Genomic DNA, 23092 nt, shown 5'->3' with positions numbered 1-23092 from the left:
ATGTGCACCACCCAAATAGGGAGCATTATTCCAAAGTTAGGCAGATTTGTATGGAGTAGGTAACTGGATGAATGTATAATAATGTCATGAATGAAAAAGGGTGCCAAGCTTTTGGAACTCAGGATTGTATAGAAGTGATGTGATTATGCAGAAAAGGCCAGAAGTAAGAGTCAGTCTCAAAAGAGATCTGATCTCATCTGGTAAACTGAATATTATCAAAGATAAAGGAGAAGTGCTAAGAGCTTTTTTTTTTTGTTTTTTGTGAGAAAAAAACTATTTTGCAATTATTAAAAGAGACTAGGTTGTTATTATCCCATTGAAGGATGGTGTGGAGATCTGTGTTTAGGACACTTACTATAGATGATCTTGAAGAAATATTTGAGCACAGGTTTGTTGTATGAGCAGGATGAGAGAAACACTATCATCAGCAAAACTGTGAAAAGGCATTGAGGTCAGTGAGAGCATGTCACTGCATATGAGGAAGAGAATGGATGAAATAGCACTGGTTGGAAAATCTGAAGAGAGACCACTCTCCACCATTATGTGCATTGAATGACCTGAGACAAAACTGGCACTTCAATTATAAAGAGAGAAGGCATACTATAACATTGCAGTTTGCTTAGAAGCTCTCTGTGCTAAACCCTATCAAATGGCTTTGAAATGTCAGGTGCAGCAGCACAAGATCAAGGATGTTAGTGAAGCTGTTATTTTGTAGCAGATTATTGTTTGGCAGGCATAAGTGATTTGAAAGGTAAGAAATATGCAATAAGAGAAGATATGAAAGAGTTGTTGGAAGAAGCCAAAAAGAAGGATGAGAAGGCAAAGATTGTGAGACTGCTACCTCAGCATGATAGGACTATTTTGGGAAGATTTGCCATCATTGCTAATGAAAAGTTGTGCAGAAGGAATAGTGTGCAGATTATAGATGTATGGAGAGTGAATTTGATGGACAAAAGGACTTGTATATGCCTGACAGACTGACTGCATTTGAATGGTGGGAGTTAATGTTTGGAGAAAGTGTTAGGCTGGAAGTGCAAAATCAGGAAAACTAGTGGAAGTGTGCATGGGGGGGGGGTGTCAATACAGTCAGACATGTGCCTAGCCACTCCTGGGACAAATAAATGCAAGTGCAGAACAGAAATAATCATGAATGGCTCTGGATACAGTTTCCCAGGTTATCAATATGAATGAGTTGGTAATGACATTACCTACCCATAAAGGCAATGTGGCCAAAAATTATCAGCATCAGCGAGATTTGGTTGACAGAAAATGATATAGTTATAGGGATAGAATGTAAGTGGTATTTTATTTTGAGGGAGAATAGAGGGAATAAGATGGAGGAAGGTTATTACTGATGATTGAAGAACTTCAACCATAGAAAATAGAAAGTAAGAAAGATTTTAGGTCTCTAAGGGAGATAGTTCATTTGAGGCTAGTAGAGGGGGGGTTGCTGCTATAGACCAGGGTCCAGAAAAAGTTGTGGATGCCATGCATAAACTGATTTCTACAATAAGTGCAGGATGAGCAATTATTATGCAGGACTTTAACTATGGGGACATAGATTAGAGGGAGAAAAGGGCATATGGCAAGATTTAAATGATACAGTTACTAGGGTTTGAGAGTACTGATCTGGTAATAGCATTAGAAGATGTACCCATAACCATCAGGAAAAGTGACTGTGCAGGAGGTTGCTAAACATATAATTGAAAGCATTTATGTGGCATTAGAAAGTTGGTGATTATAATAAGCTTAGGAGGCAGCCTGGAACAATGCCATGGCATAAGAAGCTACAAAGAAAGATTTTTGGTAGTGCATGGTTATGGATTGTTTGGAAGAATCAGGATTAGACTGACCGCATACCCAGGGTCAGGAGGACAAACAAAGCAGGAGTTAAGTCAATGAGAAGCAATATAAAACAGGAGCTGCAAAAAAAAAAAAAAAAACTTTGTACAGAGAGAGAGAGAGAATATAAAGAAAAGGATAGATATTCAGCATGCTCATGATCGATACAAAGTGCTGGAAGGAAGTGTGGTAGACAAAAGTAAATCCAAAAGAGGTTTTTTTTTTTTTTTTTTTTTTTTTTTTTTTTTTTTTTTTTTGTGTGTGTGTGTGTGTAACAATAAGAGAAAGAATGATCATGGCAAGATAACTTGACTTATTGCCAAGGTTGGAAGAGTGACAGTGAAATTGTTTCTTCTGCTTCTGACAGAAGCAGAAGAAATAATTGAGCTACTAAACAATCACTTTACAAAGATATATCATTCAGGTGGAAAACTTGCAATTATTGATGTGATAGAGACTGATGTGAGAATTGAGGCAGACAAATTGGAAGTATTTACCATATTGAAATTATCAGTGTGAATACAGGAGAGGGATTATATGGCATGATTGGCTCAAGAGAATTGTAATGCCTCTGAAGTTGTTTAATCTGTCTCAGGAAAGTTCCAAAGAAGTGGAAAGAGGGTAAGATTTCTGTTACATAAAAGTAGCTCCAAGACAGAAGTCGCAAATTACAGATCAGTATCTCATTAGTGGTGGGTAAATTATTAGAAAAATTAGTTAATGGTGAAATCAAACAGTGGGTGGATAGGGATGTGATACTTTCTGGTGAATATAATGGCTTTCTAAAGGGTAGATTCTACCTTAGTAAATTATTCCCCTTTTATAATAAAGTGATAGTGGGATTGAGTGAAGGAAATGGCTACACCATGATATGCTAGACTTTGCAAAGGCATTTGACAAAATACTGCAAGGAAAACTATTACATTAGTTCGAGCAAGTGGGAGTGCATATGAAGTTTGTGGATCCCATTTTACTTTCATGGGCACATAGATAGAGGTAGCTCATATCATTTTGAGTAATGTTTTTTGGGTTGTGTCCATTTGAACTTCATTTGCTTAAACTTCAGATTTCCTCTTAGACTTCTTCTTCTGAGAAGATAAATTATGAACTCTTGGTAACAGGAGCTGGATTACTTAGTGTTTTGGGGACGGATGATGTGCAGAACACTGATGCTCAGTGCTTTATGATTTCTTTGAATTTACCCTTAAAAAAATCTTTTGATAAAGATGATTAACTTGCAACTTTCATACATGTTTCCAAATGGCAAGAAACCTTTTTTGACATACCACGTCCATAAGAATGGTTTGAATGGATAGAACCATTTGTTTTTCTTTCTAAATACGCCAAAAAAAAAAAACAAAAAAAAAGGTTTGCCTGAATAGGTGAACATGGATTTATTTAAATCACTTTATTGAACTTGTTCATAAAGTTTATTCTTCCAGGTGAAATGTTTCAACCTGAATATTTAAATTTGTAGTTAGAATGTCGGGAAGAAAACTCTGAGACAAATATTTTCCAGAAAGGCAGCTAGAGGAATTTTGATAGAGAGAGAGAGAGAGAATGTCGAAACTTAATTTAAGTAGTGTAATATTTTCAGGGAAGATAAAAAGAAGATGGTGGTGGTGGGGGGGGGTCTGATAAAGTAAAGGAATTTCAATGGGTAGCAGTTCAACAAGACAGCAGTGGGAGGATCAAACCAGCTAATAGTCTATGATTCATGTGTTATAACATCATGTTTGTTGCTAGTTTAAGCCAATACAGAATACATTTTAATTGGTTAAGTTCCAGATTACCAACCCCATCCATGTTCATTTAGTATCCAGTGGATATCAACTAATGGGGGCACGCCATATGAAGGTGAGGATTGGACAGTAAGTTAAAAGCCCTAGTCAATTCTCTGCATATCTTAAAGGGTCTGCCACTTTTATCCAGTTTACATCATCTATCAATCATACAACTAATGCAAAATGGTATAGGATAAAATCTGATAATTGAAAAGTGTATGTTTGCTAGTTAACTAAAGAAGAATTAGAAATCAGCCTGAAAGAAACAAGAAACGGAAAATCACCTGGAGAAGATAAGCTAGGTTCAGAACTATATAAATAAGCAGCAACAAGATTCAAAGAAAGACTCATTATTTTTAAATAAAATTTACTCAACTGGTATCCCCCCAATAGAATGGAAAAAAGCAATTGCGATTCCTATCTTTAAGAAAGGTAATAGAGATGACCCTAAAAACTATAGAGGTATCAATATACTAAATTCCTGTTACAAAATATATAGCAGAATCTTAAATAACAAACTAATGAAATATTCCAAAAACTTTATTCTAGAGGTACAGAATGGATTTAGAAAAGGACGATCATGTATAGACCCAGCCTTTTGCCTAAAATTAATAATAGAGAAAAGAAGAGAATATAATTTAGAAACACATATTGCATTTATTGACTTTGAAAATGCATTTGACAAAGTTAAAAGAAACATATTATTTAACATATTAAAAGAAAGACAAATACCAAATAATATCCTAAAAGCTATCACAAGTATATATGAAAATAATCAAATACAAATAAGATTAAATCACGAGCTATCATATACAAGAGAGATAAACCAAGGGGTCCGACAGGGATGTCCCCTCTCAGCAACTCTTTTTAATATCTACTTGAATGAAATAATAATAAAATGGAGTAAAAATTTACATCAAGGAATTAAACTTTCACCTACAGTTAACTTAAACATTCTCCTCTTTGCAGACGACCAAATAATAATTACAAATTCTGAAGATAACTTACAGAAAGCTATTTTAGATCTAAATGAGATATCCAAAGATTATGGTATGATAATATCAACGGAAAAATCAAAAACTATGGCCTTTAAAGGACAAGATCCAGCAAGAACTGAAATGGTAATAGATAACAAGATCTTAGAACAGGTGAATTTATTTAACTACCTAGGATGTATGATCACATATGAAAATGAAAAAGATATAAACGTAAAAATTACAAAATATTTAAAAATAACAGGTGTAATTAACTCTATATTTAAACCAAACCTAGTTCAAAACCAAACCAGGCTAAAAGTATACAATACATTAGCCCTACCAGTCTTAATGTACGGAAGCGAAATCTGGACAATAAAACAAAAAGACAAACAAAGATTAACAACAGCAGAAATGAAGTTTATGAGAAAAACTGCAAAGTATACCCTATTTGATCACAAAAGAAATGAAGATATTATCAAAGAATTAAACCAAGAACCAGTAATAGAAAAAATTAAAAAATATAAACATAAATGGATGGAACACGTTCAAAGAATGAAAACAGAAAGATTACCAAAACAAGCCTTAAAGTACAAGCCATTAGGAAAAAGAAAACCAGGACGTCCTCTTAAACGATTCAACGATGACTTCTAAGGCCGGAACAGGCCATGCTAGGCCTAAATCCTTGATACGTATGATGATGATGATGATGATGATGATGATGTTTGCTAGTCTTGCTGGCTGAGTGGTTAATGTACTCACTTTCCAACCAACAAACTGTGGATTTGAATTCTGCCACTGGCAGAATTCAAACATGGATGTGATGTTTGTCTTTAAGTGTGAAATTAATTTTATCACCTGGATTAGGATAAAATATAAGGATAAAGGTATGAAACCAGTATCCCATTTTTTTGAGGCCTGAATTGACTCAAAAAAACAATTGTGTTTGGTTTCCAGAATGGGATTTCTGGATTATGTAAGAACTAAATTAAAAAATGAAATTTTTTTAAATAATAAAAAAATAAAAAAAAATCCTTACCTTATCCTCAGTACTAATGTACTAGAGGATTACAATCTTTTGTGGGTGAGAGTAAAATAAATATATGTATATGTATGAGAGAAAACAATATTCACCTATTTTTAACATAATCTATATGTAGCCAATTCTAAAGCAATTGCAGATATCCTACAAGAAATCTTTAAGAATAGCAGCAATGGATTCATATCTCCCTCAATTTTTGATATTCAAAGCATAACAGTAGAAACAGTGGCTTAGTTTCTCTTTTAATGGACTATAGCCAAATAATCAGCCTTTTAAGAAGGAATTAAAAAGAACGTTCTTATTCTCTCATATCAGTGCTGTAGGTCCTTATGAAAGCAGCATTCTCTTTTTGAACATACAAAATGTGATTCCACAGACATCAGTTGATGTTGGACCACTTAGTTCATTTAGAAATGTCACAGTTGCCTTCCTGAAACATGAACACCTAGTATCAGTTTTCATTAACAAGGACATATTGCCTGGAGATATGGTATATTTTTGACCTGTATAATCTTGGTATTAAGGGACATCTCCTTCTTATTAAAAATACTATCTTTCATGTTCAAATCTCCATAGTTGTTGCTATTATTCATGTCAAAGTTTCTGGAAGAGAAAACTACATATAGAATTCAAATAAATAATTTACTAACTCGAATTAATTATTTACAAGCTGACATTTCACTAGCATAAGGTAGCATTATCAAAGGCAATTTAACATTATACATTCATTAAAGACAACAAACCAAAATGATCTTGATAACAAGGACAGTTATGTATAGAGGGAAACATTAGCACTCTTCATGGTGATCCTGTTGTTAATGCTGATGAGTAGATAGGGCAGTGTGCTAAAATCTCTGTAAAATCGTAGTGTCTATTCTGTTACAGTTAATTGGGCTCTGTAAAACTTGTGCTGCTTCAATGGCACATAATCCCTCAAGTTCGAACAAGGAAATCAAAATTCTAAGCAAAAGTTCTGTTATGGATCGTTCTTATTATACATGCTATCTATTGAATATAACCCACCTATATATAACACATATTACCATATATCATCTTCTGATGGAATATATCTCCACTACTAAAGAGAGGAAAGGATCTCATACTACTTTGCTTGAGCCGTATGCACTCAGACAAATCTTATTGGACACTGGCAAAATGCACAGTTTCTCTATATATTTTGCAAAAAATTAATATGAATAGTCATATTGGCTTATAAATGTCGTTTATATGTATATACTGTGTTGTTTAACTTTTACATTTGTTTCCTAGTGCATAAGATGCCAAGAAATTATATTCTTGGTTTAATGCTTTATCCAAGTGTAAGCAAACAAAGTTTGTGCATGAAGTAACTTCATTATTGAGCAACTTGTATATAGAGGCTAAAGACTTCACATCACTTGCCTTAGTATCCCATAATGCATAGCACATCCTTATGGATATGTATAATACTATGCATTACAAAAAGGGTCACTACCCAGACTGGTTTCGACCTTTATTGAGGTCTCATCAGTGGGAGCCAGAACCAGATTTTCAATACTCACTTATTTTTACCTTGCCTACTTTTGTAACCTTTATCATAGCATGGTATGGCTTCAGTTGTCCCTACACCAGTAAACTCCAAACCTTTCTTCTTATATACATTTTCCTCTACACTGTCTCTATCAGCACTTTTAAATGCTATCCTTCATTTGCACCTCTTCACAAATGACTCATTTCAACCAACACAGTCAATTCATTTGTACTTTGTTTTCTCTCCATAGCCTCAGTTACTTTTCCTATTGTACCCCTCTCCCAAACAACATTCAACACATGCTCTGAACATCCTTCACAGGAGAATCCCAATACAGCCATAAATTTTCTCTCCCTCCCCTCCTTTCTAATCATCTGCTGGCACCATTCACATTCAGTTTCTCTTTCACTAGCACCTTCCTTCCTTCTGCATTGTGGAACTTAATTTTTGTACATGCATATTGTTTACAGTTTTCTTTAACTGTTAATATATAGCTGTAACCTTTACTGTGGTGCAGTATGACCTTTGTTGTTTTTGTGCCAAATAAACTATAAACCAAACCTTCTGCTTTCACTAGAAGATCTCCTCTAGATATTCTAAGCCATTCCACGCTAGTCTTAATTCATTTCTCAACCTCAAATCATTCCTAATATAGCTTTCTTTAAAGTTATCCTCACTGATCTTTCATACTAACTTCCTTCCACTTTCTTTCTATTCTTCCTCTTTTTTTCTTTCTTTCTTACCAATTCCCATTTCTTCTATATCATTTACTATAACTGCACCCAGGATCATCACCAGATTAGATTGCTCCCTGAGGCAACCAATTAAATATCTCCCCTGATGAATTATAAGACAAAAATATAAGAAAATCTACAATTGCTATTTTGTTTTTATTACAAAAGAAACATTAATGCAAAACTATTACATAATAATATTAATTAAATGTTTGCTCTCTGTTTATAAGCTCTTCTAAATTTCAAGTATAAGCTATGTCCACCTCTATCAATATAGTTGCTAGACCGACCAATCTTTCTTGGGTCATTGCTGTTCGTAAATAATTTTTAATCAGTTTAAGCTTGGAAAAATGTCTTTCCGCACTTGCTATGCTAACAAGTCCTGTTAGCATAGCGACGCCACCTACCACAATATGACTGAACGTGCGGCCTTATTAAGCTGTGCCATGAGGCACACTGCCTCTATGCTACACCCTGTCGACGGTACTGACTGCACCACATTCAGTCTCTTCCACTTTTACTCTATTCATTTTACTTACAGTACCATTACTTTTACTGACTTCTTTCATTAAAAAAAAAAATTGCTCACTTGATGAGCTTATTCACTATTGTTCTCACCCTCATTCATCAATATCTCATGACCCATCAATTAATTCAAATCACACTTTGCATTCTCTCTCTCTCTCCCTCCTTCCGATTTGAATATCCACAACTTATCCACCAACTAGTCTGAATTTGATTTTAGTTTTGATTAATAGATAAAATTAAATTTGATTTTAGTTATTCTACAGAATAATTAAAATCAAAATGCAGAACCAATGGAGAAAAAGCACCACCATCATAAGGTATGTGCCAGTCAGTATATGACATCCTCCCTATTTGTGAACAATTTACAGCGGAAATTAGAACACGTACACAAGTAAAAGACATTAAATCTACCATGTAATTAACTAAAAAAAAACTTATAAGCATAGCCTTCACAGACCACACCTTCCTACTAATCATTCTCCTACTGCTTGTCTTCCTTCATTCTGTAGTCATGGAATCCTCTTATCATTTTGTACACCTTGAGGGCCACTAACTGTTCAGCTGCTGGCTTGAATAGTAAATGATATATAAATGAGCTGTGATGCATTTTGTTGAAATTGCATCACAGCTCATTTATATATCATTTACTATTCAAGCCAGCATATTATCATTTAATATTCAAGCCAGCATCTCGTTGCAATATAGAGATGCTGTTCATGCAGCCACCCAGACAGGCTAAGTAAATAACTTTCTTTAAAGTGAATCTGGAATTTTTTAAAGTAATGATTGAATTCTTTTATTGTATACTTTTCCACATGTATTCTTGTATGTTGGTAATGTAGTTATATTAAAAGAAAACTATTATCTGGCAGAAATGCTTACTCACTATTTTGTCATTGGTTTAACATATATGTTATGTATTTTTAAAATATTTTCTTATGATAATATTTTCTTTGTTAAAGTGCTCTTTTGAAATTATTCATTTTTCTGATCTAATATGTATAATTAGATTAAAAAAGTATCAGAATTATGCCGAGGTGCTTCAACAGTTTGTGATCTTCCTGAGTTCTGTGATGGAAAGTCACAATTTTGTCCATCAGATGTGTTTGTTCAAGATGGCACAGTTTGTCGAAATGGAAAGGTAAAGTTTATATGCAAAACATTTTATGTAATAGTTAATTTTTCTATATGTCTATTTAGGATTCCAGTTACTTTTTGTAAAAATCTTATATAATAATTGGGTTGCATCATGGCTTGATGATGATGTAGCTGTGCATATGTCATAATCTATTTCCTCGCTATTCTCCTCCTGAAACAAATTTAGGAGCAGAATAGCAAGGAAATAAATTATGACATATGCATAGTAAAGATTTATTGAAAATTGATAACAGAAATTTACATACTAAAAATAAGAGTACATCATCAGTGTGGAATGAACAAGAAATTAAAATGAAACAGAATACATTTGCCAAGGATGATAATCTTCTATACTTTTAGGATTGAAAGATAATTATCATTCTGATTTAAAAATTAAAAATTTTTCTGCTGTATAACCAGTCTGATTTCATACCAACCACAGAAGACTGACTTTCATCTCTGTCTTTAGTCAATGTTAATCAGATTACTTGACTGTAATTTGTCATATTTTGCATATACCAGTAGTTCAGTGGTACATGCAAAATTGTATGTGTGTGTGTGTATATATATATATATAATTGAACATCCTACATTCAGTCCCATAAATCTCATGAGTCTGGTCTCACACAACATGGTATTAAAGTTGAACATGGAATGCACTGGAATGATACTTGCCCAGGAGAGGATGCATGTCATTACATCTGAGTTTGCCTTAGCTGATAGATAAATTGTTTTAGAAAATAAATACACATAATTGATTTTTTTTTTTTTTTTTTTACATTTTTATATTTATATTTAGACCATTAGCTAATTATAAGAGGAAGCTAGCTTGTTAGGCCTAAAGAAACCACCAAGAGTTATTTTGCTATGTAGAAAGTAAAAGGAAGAATAACTATGGAAGGATAACTTTAAGAAGTGTTAAGGTAGGAATGTGACAGAAGCAAACAAAATAGCTGATACTGAGTGATCATTTTTCAAGTGTGTGTACCATCCAGGTGGATATATGTAGGTGCTAGGTGTAACATTGACTAATGGAAGAATAGAAGTAGATGAATTGAAGATGCTTCAGATATTGCACATCCTTAACGAGAACACAGCCATGGGATTAAATGGCATATCAGTTTGTGTATTAGGAGAATCTGCAAATCAGTTGGTGCCTCCTCTGGCCAAGCTGTTTAATTTGAGCCTCAGTTCTGGGATGGCACCAAGGAAGTGGAAAGAGAGCAAAACAGTTTCACTACCATTCAGTATCTCAGGCATAGCGATTAAGATACTGGAGAAGTTGGTAAAAGACAGAATTCAGTACTGGGTTGATAGGAATATGATGCTTTATGGCAGGCAACATAGTTTTTTTGCCAGCCTGGTTTGCCAAGTGGTTAGCATATCAACTCTCCAGCCAAGAATCTGCAGGGACAAGGATGTTTGTGATTGTCCTAGTAACTCTTTGTAGAAAGGGCATCTGCGACTCTACCACTTCTAGTAGAAGGCATCACTTTCAAAACTCAAAGAGGTACACATCAAATGATTTTACACGTGAATAACTGACTCACTGAACATGGTTTTTGTGAAAAATAGGACTTGCATTAATTTTTGTTAGACTAGAGTTTCGTGAGCGTTGGTTCTTAATTTTGAATATGACTTATCAATTGCTTCCTTGTGGCCAGGGATCCTAAAATTCTCCCTGGGTCATGGACTCTAACAAATTTATTTGTTCTGCCCCAGTTAGAGTTGTCTATCTTAATAAACTGTGGGCCCTTTCTGATCTAAATAACTATTCTGCTTGTCTCTAATCAGGCAGGATGGTGTCCCAATTTTTTTGAGATTGCAGTCGTGCCCTTTTCAAGCCGTAATATTACTTAATCACTCTTTCCCCTTTTTTGTCACGGTCTGTACTTTGGTTACTGGCAGTGTCGTTCTCAAACACAATTCGATGACCAGGATTCAACTATAAACATAAAGTTTTATTTTACACTATCAGTATACATGAAACATAAATCAATCAATTCGTTAATTACCTTAAATTATATTAATTTAAGGGAAGTAATGCACATAGGTATATACTAAGAATTGTCTAGACATGTATCTTTAGGGAGACAGCTAAGGTAACATACACATAAAAATTCTTTTGCAAAGATCACATAACAAGGCTCTTCGGACTACCAGTCCAATGTCCCTAAAAGTTCCACTAACTAACAAAATAGTCTCAGTCTTCCTTTCTGCAAATGTGCTTAAACCAAATTTTTCATTCAACGCTCCCTCTTGAATTTTAGATAGGTCAAAATTACCTTACCATTTCTTGCAGCATACAGTCTCCTTCAATCACCACGTGCGAGTCACGTGCATAATCTGGTTGGACCTTTAGTTCACTCTGCAGATTGCTTTCCCATCTCATGGATTGACGTGCACTGGATTTTTGCCATCGTTGGGAAACATCTGAGGTGCTTGTCTGGAACTTCTGTATCCTACAGGAGGGACCTCACAGTTTAGATCTCATTTTGGATCCGAGCCTTTTTTCTTTTCGTCGGTCTGCACTTGGAGGTTTTTTGTCGGACCTCCTTCACACATCATACTTCTTTCACCTTCTTCCTCCACTTCCCCTGATTTTCCGACCATCCTCTCCCTTTTTCACCTGCAGCTTACAGTCACGGTCGCATCGAAGACTTTCATCTCGAACCCATGAGAGAGATGAAAGTCTTTATCTTGTGGCTCTTAGTCATCACTGTAGCATGCACAGTTTCATAGAATATGGCCTTGGGTTGATTGTCAACATTTCCCTTTTTGTTTTGTTTGTTGCAACTTACACATATTATTCTTCTGTTTCTGTTTACTCATATTATTTTCCACTTCTAATTTACACACATATATTTCCCTTTTAATTCACACATATTAATATTTTAGAATGTTTCCTCTCCTTTGGGTGAATGGATATACACTTAATAGACAATTATATGATACACTTCACCCCATTCCCTATTTCTTTCTAGTACAATTTTCATCAGCAGTATAGGTATTTTCTTTATTTAGGCTCCGTTCTTGTTAGATCCTGAATGAGGGTCAGTCTAGCAGAGGCAGGCCTCATTCACGATTTAACAATTTGCTTACATTTTTTATAATGATGTAACAAAAGATTGTAACATAGGGGATGGGTTGAGTCCCATCATCTGATATTAGCAACTGTATAAATTTCACTTCCACTTGCCATGTTCCCTTTCCTTCTTCCATTTTATGTCCCCATAGTTGAAGTCTCCCATAATAATTGCTTGACCTGCACTGATCTGCTGATGCATGGTATCTACATCTACCTGTGTGACCCTCTGGCCTATACCATCAAACAAGAATATATTTTGTCCTATTGGCCTCTAACTCACACTAGACAGCATCAAATGAACCTTTCTCCCAGACCTAAAATCCTCTTTAATTTCTAATTTTGGTTGTACAAGTTCTGTCATAGTTCTTCAGCTGTCATGAGCAATAACCTACCTATTTTAGTATCCTTGTATCCTCTCTGATAGTACAATACCCTTTCCATTCTATCCTATTAGATGTACTATTCTGTTAATTTCAGCTTCATGCCATGATTCAAACTCTTGACATGTGTTACCATTTTCAACTTCCACTCTTTGTGGATACAATTGCTTCTCAATCATTGACAGTACTTCTTCCATCCCACCTCTTTTCACCTTCCTGTCCTTCCAGAAAATTGTATATCCTTCCATATCATTCCCGATAGTATAACAATTTCACATACAGCAATTATCTTTGGGCATTCCTGACTCAATCAATGAAACAAACTCAGCTCCCTTATTTTGAATACTCCTTACATTTGTATACAAACATAATCCCCTTGTCTTTGAGGACATCCCATAAACTCCACCACTCTCTACTCTAGTCGCTGTACCACACATCTCTCTCTCTCTCTCTCTCTTCAGTCTGACCACCTCCATTTCCCTGATCTTGATTGATTGCCTTTCATACTTGTCTCATACATTCCATCCTTGTCCTGCCATAATCACATCTTCCTCCTGCTCTGCAACCTGTTTCGTTGTGCTATTCTTCTTCATGGTCACCATTTGATCATTAGCTACACTAACTTCTCGATTGTGTGCCTTCTTAGTAAACATCTTCACATGTCCCACACCAAACTCATTCAAATGCAGTCTATCTACCTTAAACCATTGCAACTACTTTTCAAATTCACTCCATAGATTCATGAACTGGAACCCCCCTTTGACTTGTACAACTCAGCAATCTTGCTATTTATTATCTCTGCTCTCTCCTTCTCAGCTCACTGTTATGATATCTGAGCAGCATGCTAACCAATTTCCCAAGAATTAATTATTTAATAATTAATATATAATTGATTATACATTAATTCAAAGTTTGATTGTGAAAACAAAAATAAGTAATGGTTTTCTTTTTTTTTTCTCTTTTTTTTATAGGGGCATTGTTATAATGGTAAATGTGGATCACAAATGGATCAATGTCGTGTAATATGGGGTCCACTTGCAAATAATGGTGAAAAGCAGTGCTATGATTTGAATTTGAAAGGAAATGAGCAAGGAGATTGTGGATATGATTTAATTCTTGAAAAGTATCAGCCTTGTTCAAAAGAGTAAGGAGAAATACCTGTTAATTTAATTCTTGAAAAGTCATTCTTATTAAAAAAAGAAAGTGAGATAATGCTTATTAAATTCAGTTAATGCTTAACAGTTTAAGCTAATATAATTAACAGTTAATTGAAATAATGGAATGCATATAAAGATGATAATATTAGTTTAGTATTAACTTACAAGTAAGTATTGTAACAATTCACAGCATTTAGTAGATGACTAGCAGTAGAGGATTTGGCAAATGTTAACCAAGATTACAGTAGTCATACTTAAGTAATAATGCGGAATATGCTACACACACACACACAGAGGTAAAACCATCCATTAGTTTTTTTGTTTTTTCCCCAATCACACTATATTTCTGTCAAGCTGTTTTCTGTTAATGATCAATGATATGAAATAATTTCCAGTTTGTTAGTAAAGAAAAATAATATTGAAACTGGGCTTGTATTCTATGCAAAGCTAACCTCACTGTCTAAGAAAGTGTAACTACTATCTTTTTATCTCGAAAACAGCCTGTTTTCTAAATATTTTTGGGAATGTCAATCAGATAATATATTAGCATTTGGCGATGCAAGAGCACTACTTCATTGATTCACAATATGCTAGTTGTTGTTGCAGATGGAAAGGCTTATATGTTAGCTGTTCATGATGTTTTTTTTTTTCAGGAAATTATATAGGCTATATATAGGCTAAAATATTAATTATAATAAATTTAATTAATATTTACCACACTTCAGCAAACACAAATTGCCATTATTCAGAGAACAATGTATATACAGGCACTACACTAGTTAGGTGTTTACGAAGTACCTTGCAGTTGTAAACTGTCATACTATGGCTAAATGAACAGAAAAAAACCAATGTCAGAATCTCTGAGTACAAGGACTACATTTGGTCCCACCACAATGGCCACTCAGAACTTGCTGAGCTTTGGGCATCTATATCAGAATACACTGGAAAAAGACCATCTTATTCCTCCATGGAGATTATAAATATGAGAGACTGTTCCTAGAATTTCTCTCAGCATTAAGGACCTACCAAAACCTCAACAAATTTAGTTGCATGAAACTGCCTCAAATTTAGGTAATGTCATTCTCAGAACTTAAGCAAATACAGCCATTCCAGTCCACTGAGCAGAGGTGGGTGGGGGGGGGAAGGCTGGTACTATTCAGAAATTTAGGATCACCTTCGGTTACCATGCATCGTCCTCATTATCTGAAGATATGGAAATTTGACTTTGCTGAAATGAAATATTGGAAATATTAATTAAATTTATTGCAATTAATATTTAGCCTATGTTGTAATTTCTTGAAAAAAATACCATTATAGTAGTTACAGTTTGTCACTTCTCACCTGGCATGAACAAATAGCTTTTCTTAGTGGAAGTGGTGTTTCACATCAGCTAAATTGGAGAGGAAGGGTTAACAAACCCTACTTCAATTCTATTTAATGTGCCGACACACAACCTTAAATTAGCTCTCTTCATGCATTCTTGAATATCAACAATGTGAAGTTCTTTCCTAATATCTTCATTTTTAACATGTTTCTGTTAGTCATGTTATTTGTTCCTGCCCTGAATCTTCTCAGAACTCATGTCTGTGATCTCTAGTCTTGATCAACTGTTTTATTTGTTGAACATTTTATCACTTGGTTATACTATAAATTAAAGATATCAGGAAATTGTGTGCTTGGTTTAATCCTTTATCCAAGTATAAGCAAAAAGTTTGCACCTGAAGTATCTTCTGGACTGAGGCAACTCACGGTAAAGGTGATATGACTTTACATCACTTGCTTTTTTGCTTTTGCTGGCAGTTTGGTCACTTGTATTTCTTGAGAATGGGGAAGTGGTGTGAGCAGATTCAGAGGTGAGTAACCAAGATGGTGACAGGTCTGAGGAATAGATCGATGGTTTGTGGCTTAAAAATTTGGTTGATAAATTTTTAACAGAAGAGAGGACATATGATAAACATATAAGTTATTGAAGGTATTTAATAAAACTAATGTATAGGAAATTTTTCATTACATGATGAGTGGGAAAGGAACAAGGCCATCCCTGTAATTGGTATAAGAATGCAGTTAGCAAGGGCGGTGAAGTGGTGATTTTAGGTACATTCAGAAGGACTACATGAAGAAACTGAACAAATGGAACTGTGTGACTCAAAACTATGAGTTACATGTTAATAGCAGGAAGGGTGAGAGCATGGTTTTAAATAGTAGTGGAAATTAAATAATAAAGTAACACGTAAAAACCACAGTGATATCTTTAATTAGTAAAAGGACAGATATTTCGTACTAAAATTAATAGTATATCTTCAGTATCTGTAACAGTAATAGGAATGGAATACAGGCAAAACATTCGGTGGATCACCTATTAAAATACAATTGTTACCGCTGAAACATTTCCGATCGCCCATTAGCCAGTGCTTTAGCAAAGGGCCTTGATTTTGTTATTATTCCTTCACGCATTCCTTATCTTGATTTCTTACATAATATAGAACGCAATCTGTCAGGACTTCCTAGCGAAGATACTAACAAACTACGTTATTCAAAAGCAAATTACCTCCATGCAATTTATCAAATGCTGAAATTAAAGGTCTAACTTCTTTAAGAAAAGATAATACAATATCCATTTCTAAGGCTGATAAAGGAAAAGCTATTGTAATTATGAATAAGACTGACTATGAGACAAAAGTATCCAGCCTATTAGAAGACACCATGACCTACCAAGAGATCACATGTAATCCTACTAATTCACAAATTAAACAGCTAAATAAATTACTTGATGAAGTTATAAGTTGGGATCCTAACTTCATGGATAAAATACGCACCTACTTTGGAAGAACTCCTCATCTTTATGGATTCCCAAAAATCCATAAAGAAGGCTGTCCTGTATGACCTATCGTAAATTGCATTGACTCTCCAACTTATCATATTGAAAAAGTATTATTTAATAGGATCATTCCAGATCCTATTTAAAAACTCAACAGATTTTCTTGAAAAAAATCAATGATATAAAAATTACAGATTCTGAAATATTAGTCAGTTTTGACATCATTTCTCTGTTCACCAATATCCCATTAACTGGCACAGTCAATTCTTTATATGAAGATTACCCTCCAGATATTGCAAGGATATTCTAATATGTCATCCACTCAGGTTATTTCAGTTGGAAAAACAAAATCTACAAACAAATTGAAGGTACTGCCATGGGTAGCCCTCTGACTCCACCTCTGGCAAACTACTATTTGAAACTATGTTCGAAGATACTACTATTTGAAACAATTCGAAGATATCATCCATTCATCCAAGGTTCATTCCACAGACCTGCTATCATCTTGGTCACTCGTCTCTGGACCCTCTCCACTTCCTCCCCATCACGAAGAAACCCTGGTGCCCATAGCTGGGCACAGAAGTCCAGATGGGGACTTATCAAGGCTCGATACAGAGGAACAACAACTTGTTCGTCTCTGCATGTTAAAGTATTTTTCAGAAGCCAAGTGATTTGGTGAGCTGTTTTAGTTACTTTTGCAATGTGCCCCCTAAACTTCAACTCCCTATCCACCAACACTCCCGAATCCCTGGCCTCATCAATCTCCTGGAGTATGGTTCCACCAATGCGATATACTGCTGCTATTCTTTTCACCCCAAAGTGCATAACCTTACACTTTGCCACATTAAATTGACATCCATTTTTCCTAGCCCAGTCCTCCAAACTATCCAAATCATCCTGTAAAATTTTGACATCCTGTGCACTCACAATTGCTCTACCCAACTTTGCATCATCAGCATACAATTGAACACTTCCTCTCAAATCCTTTCCTATATCATTGATGAACAAATTGAAAAGCAGTGGTCCAAGAACAGAGCCCTGTGGCACTCCACTAGTCACAAGACGTCTTTTAGACTCCACTCCTGAATAAACCACTCTTTGATATCTCTCCTTCAACCACCCTCTTATCCATCTCACCAACCCTATATCTATACCCATTTGCTCCAGTTTACTGATTAGGGTTCCATGTGGTATCCTATCAAAGGCCTTGGCAAGGTCCAGTAGTATCACTGTAAACCCATTACCCCTATCCAGTTCAGCCGTCACTGTGTTATAAAACGTGAGCAAGTTACTGAGGCATGATCTACCCTTCACAAAACCATGTTGTCCCCCATACAATATCCCATTTTCATCTATCCAATCCTGTATTCTTTTTCTTGACTAATTTCTCTAAGACCTTGACAATGATTCCTGATATGCTAATCGGTCAGTAATTTACAACAGCAGTCTTGGAACCACCTTTATGCAGTGGAACTATTTTCCCCTCTTTCCACCCGCTTGGGACTAACCCAGACCCGAGACTCAAATTAAACAAAATGGTCAAGGGTACTGACAATTCTTTAGCTGCTTCTCGTACAACACGAGCTGGTATACCATCCAATCCCACAGATGTATTGACATTGAGGTTATGCAATAGACTACTCACCTCCACTTCATTAACCACAATTCCCGTATAATCTACTGGTTTATTCGTTTCTGCAATGTAACCACCTGGATGATATACTTTTGTAAAGTGCTCACTCAGTAACTCAACTAGGGGTGATATGATTGAGACATTCAAATTACTGAAGGGTTTTTATAAGATTGATCCAGAAGATATTTTTGAAAATATGACTGGTGGTGGGAGGACTAGGGGCCATGCATGGAAGCTGGGCAAGAGCGTGGTTGACAAGGGTGTTAGAGCTAGGTTCTTTACTTGGAGAGTGGTAAATGAGTGGAATGAGCTTCCAGAGTCTGTTGTGGGTGCTGCGACCGTGAATGAGTTCAAGGCAAGGTATGATAGATACTGTGTGAATGTTGAATAGTTGTTCTTGACATGATGTTAGGGCCTCCCTCGATGAGTCTGTCGACTCCTTGGAGTTTCCCGGAACAACAACAACAACAACAATAATAATAATAATAATCCTCAACCATCTCTTTGATACTGTTATGTCGATGATGTTTTTGCTGTTTGGCCACACACTGAAGATGAACTTTCCACCTTTCTACAATGGATAAATAACCTTCATCCATGCATCCAATTCACTATGGAAAACGAAAACTCTGGTACTTTACCATTTTTGGACATCCTCCTTACTAGAACTTCTTCTGATATCTTATCTAGAAGCGTCTTTTGAAAAACCCACATTTACTGGCAGATACATTCACAAAACATCTGCACACCACATGTCTCAAAAATTTGCATTCTTAAATCTCTAATTCATAGAGCACATAAAGTTTGCTCTTCCCCAATAATCTTACAACAAGAACTTTCCATCATTAAAAAGTTAATGGAATCAAATGATTACAACTCCAATCAAATCCAACAGATACTTGACTCTTATGTTCCAACTCCTACAGTTTCTTCAACAGTCCGCAGAGTTCCTATTTCGTACATTCCAGGAATCTCAGAACCTATAGGTGGAATTCTAAAAAAGCATCAATTGATTTCAACATATATTCCTATCAACAAAATTTCTTCTTTATTACCTTCTACAAAGGATAAACTGTCTTCTCTATCTTTGGCTGGCATTTACCAAATACCTTGCAAATGCGATGTCTCTTATTTTGGACAGACTGGCTGTTCTTTGGAAAAAAGAATAAAAGAACATCAATATTATATTGATTATAACAAACCTCTGAAGTCTGGTCTGGCACAGTATTGACTTTACTCAGTGTCCAGCGGGATAAAGCAGTTCTCCTCCATAGATGCAGATTCAAATATGAATGCTTATTCAAAGAAAGTTGTGAAACTATCTTACACCGACCGAATTTAAATAGAAATGACTATATGTCTCTCTCAAAGATCTGAGAGACTTTTATCTTATGTGAAAAACCATTTATCTTAATAGATTAAACTTGTTATTTCTATTATTTCCTAGCATGCGGTAACAATTGTATTTTAATAGGTGATCCACTGAACGTTTTGCCTGTATTCCATTCCTATTACTGTTACAGACACTGAAGATGTACTATTAATTTTAGTACAAAATATCTGTCCTTTTACTAATTAAAGATATCACTGTGGTTTTTACGTGTTACTTTATTATTTAATTACTATGCCACAGGTTCCACTAAAAATTAGTAGTGGAAATGTTAATGGTGTTAGATTCAGTGGGCAAGATATGGACAGTAGTGTAAACTTCAAATATGTGGAAGTTATAATTTCTAATGATGGAAGTTTAGACCAGGAGATAATGAGTAGGAATCACTTGGGCCAAACTCTTTTTAATAATGTCAATAGTCTACTTTGGGACAGTGAGGTCCCACTGAAGTGCAAACTTTTGATTAACAAAAGCTACTTTTTTTGCTCATTTTGACTTATGCAGCAGAAATATAGAGACTAATAAAAAAGAGGCATGATTAGAATACAACCAATGGAAATGAAATTTTTAAAGACAATGTTGGCAAAAATAAGGAAATCTAAAATAAAAATGTGGACATCAGAAATAGTTTAGGACAAAAAAGTGTTGAAGAGATGCTTATGAACTCTCACTTTAAGTGGTTTTGAAATGTAATGAGATTGAATTTAGAAAGAATACCAAGAAGAATATATGAAATCTGATTTGAGGAGGAAGAGACCAGGGGAAAGACCATAGAAAAGGGGGAGAGACCAGATAAGAGAGGATCTCAAAAATAAGATATCTGAACTGGTATAGTGTTCATGAAGGAAGAATTTGGGAGGATAGAATGAAATGGAGAGATTTGATCCACATAAACTGCAGTTTATGTTGGAACAGTTGTTGCTAAAGCATTAGTTAATGATTTTCTTTTGGATAGTATTGAGTTTAGAGAGGATTTTGGGGTGCACCATCCTAAATGTGGGAGCAGTATTCTAAGATTGGGAAGATTTTAGATTTCTACACAATTAATAGTTGCACAGGTAAAAGTAACATCTTCAGCAAAAAAAAAAAAAAAAAGAAGTTTTTTGGTGACGAAGAAAACCATATATGTGACATATGAGCTAGAGGTAAATTTCAATCCAAGAAGAGAGAGAGAAGAGATGTTGACTTGAGTGTTATCAAAGGTAAGAGAAGATGAACTAAGATCTTTTTTATGAGGAAAAAAAAAAGACAGTTTTTGGCAGCATTAATTGGATGTTTATGTACTGCATGGTTATGTGAGTAGAGGAATGGTAAGTGCTGCCATCGGCAAAACTATGGATAGCACTTGAGATTGGTGAGAGAGGATCAGTGATATCTGAGGTACAATAGTGCCATCAGAAGATGGAAAGAAGTTGCAGTGGCTTTTGCAAGGGACTGCAGACATGATTACCATTTGTACAAGATTGAAGGTCTTAACGGCTATGTTGTGATTGCTCCAGGCTTTATTATAGACTAGGAATCATTATTAATGAAGCTGAGTTTTTGTTTCAAACCAGTGGGTGATATGTTTTTTTGTCTTGTACTGCCTTGACATACTTCTTGGAAAAGAATGTCTTGATATTGGGCAAGAATTTGGAATGGAATGAGGGCCTTCATTCCATCATGGATAATTTCTATAAACCATCAACTAAATCAAGCTTTAACTCTTCTTCAGAAGATAAAGTGCAACTTCTGTTGCTTGGAATCTTGGCTGCTTTGTGTCTCAAATCATATTCTGAACATGAAGCCTTTATTGAAATAAGTGTCATAATTCTAGACTTGCAGAACATGGAATTAATAATACCAGCAATAGGATCCTTTGGGATAATGCTAAACTTCTGCATAAAAACACCTACAAAAATGAGGATCTTTCCAAATAAAGTGCTGAAGTTCTTCATCATCCCAGTCTTAATCTCAGAGAGTGACTTTCTATGCTAAAAATATAGGAAATTGTCATTAAAAATAATTTCTTGTTCTTATTATTTTAATATATGCATGTACATCCAAAAAGAAGTTCTGAGTAGTTTTAAATGAATGAAGCAACATTTTATATTACTTTCTCGCAAGTTCACAAATACTGTCACCTACTTCTTCCCGTATTTGATTACTGCATTGAGACATTTGACATATCAGGGCACAAATCTTTGTGTCCCTTTATTGAAGTAGTCTGCCACTAGTGTTTGGACCTAATCCTTCACAACCATCTTCACACCATCATCACTGTTGATTTGTTAAGCTACTAAAAATCTCTTCAAGTGGAGAAGAAGAATGGAAGTAACTAGTTGCAAGGTTAGGGCTGTAGGGTGAGTGCTGGAAGACTTCCCAGTTGAATTCATAGTAAAGGAGACACAAACACAAATGTTGGAATAATTACTTATAATTAATAAGTAATTATTCTTGACACTTGACATTTTGAATTCTATATCGAGGTCATCATCAGGAAAATACATATACACAGAGCACAAGCTACATGACACTACAAAAAATAAGATAAATCTAAATGCTTTGTTAAACATTTACCCTAGTCTGATCTCTGGTGGAAAAATATAATTTTAAAAAATAATAATAGATAACATATATACAAAAGAATAAATTAACAAAATAAAATAAATTTGTATACATATCAGTATACTTGTATACAAATAACAGAGAGAGAGGGAAAAAAACTCTAAATAAAAATAAAGTTATAGCAGAACTACATTAAACACATATCTACAGTCCTCTTTTATTATGGTTTTCTGCAATCATGTTCTGGATGCTATAGAATGCAGATGGACCCTCCAGATTCTTGGAATTATTAATCCGTCATTTTTTTTTTTTTTTTTTTTTTAATTTCAATTCAAATGATGTTTCAGCATCTCACAAGCTTCCTTGAACTTTCTTTCAAATCAGGTTTTGGTGCAGTGTAGGGACTTTGCCTTTCCAGCTGATTCTGTTACATGTTTGAAGTGTGTGGTCTGACAGGCCTGTTTTACCATAGTGGAGGAATTTAGTGTGATGTTTATGTTCATCTTTTCTTATTTTGATGGTGCACCT

The 23092-nt window shown here is 34.9% G+C and overlaps 1 protein-coding gene across 1 annotated transcript in view; it reads left to right on the top strand.

Moving 5' to 3' along the window:
• The window catches only part of LOC150106454 (disintegrin and metalloproteinase domain-containing protein adm-2-like), a 279900-nt gene that overhangs the window by 165430 nt on the left and 91378 nt on the right, over positions 1–23092 (top strand). Inside the window, exons 9-10 of the mRNA XM_090393007.1 lie at positions 9424–9555; positions 13991–14163. Of these exons, the coding sequence (XP_090249133.1) occupies positions 9424–9555; positions 13991–14163 (305 nt within the window). The remainder of the gene's footprint in view (positions 1–9423; positions 9556–13990; positions 14164–23092) is intronic.

This window comes from Typopeltis vanoorti, chromosome 5 (genome assembly GCF_054136105.1).
Source record: "Typopeltis vanoorti isolate ZY-2024b chromosome 5, IOZ_Tvanoo_1.0, whole genome shotgun sequence".
NCBI lineage: Eukaryota > Metazoa > Arthropoda > Arachnida > Uropygi > Thelyphonidae > Typopeltis > Typopeltis vanoorti.
The sequence above is the reverse complement of the archived record's forward strand: the minus strand, read 5'-3'. Positions and strand labels throughout refer to the sequence as shown.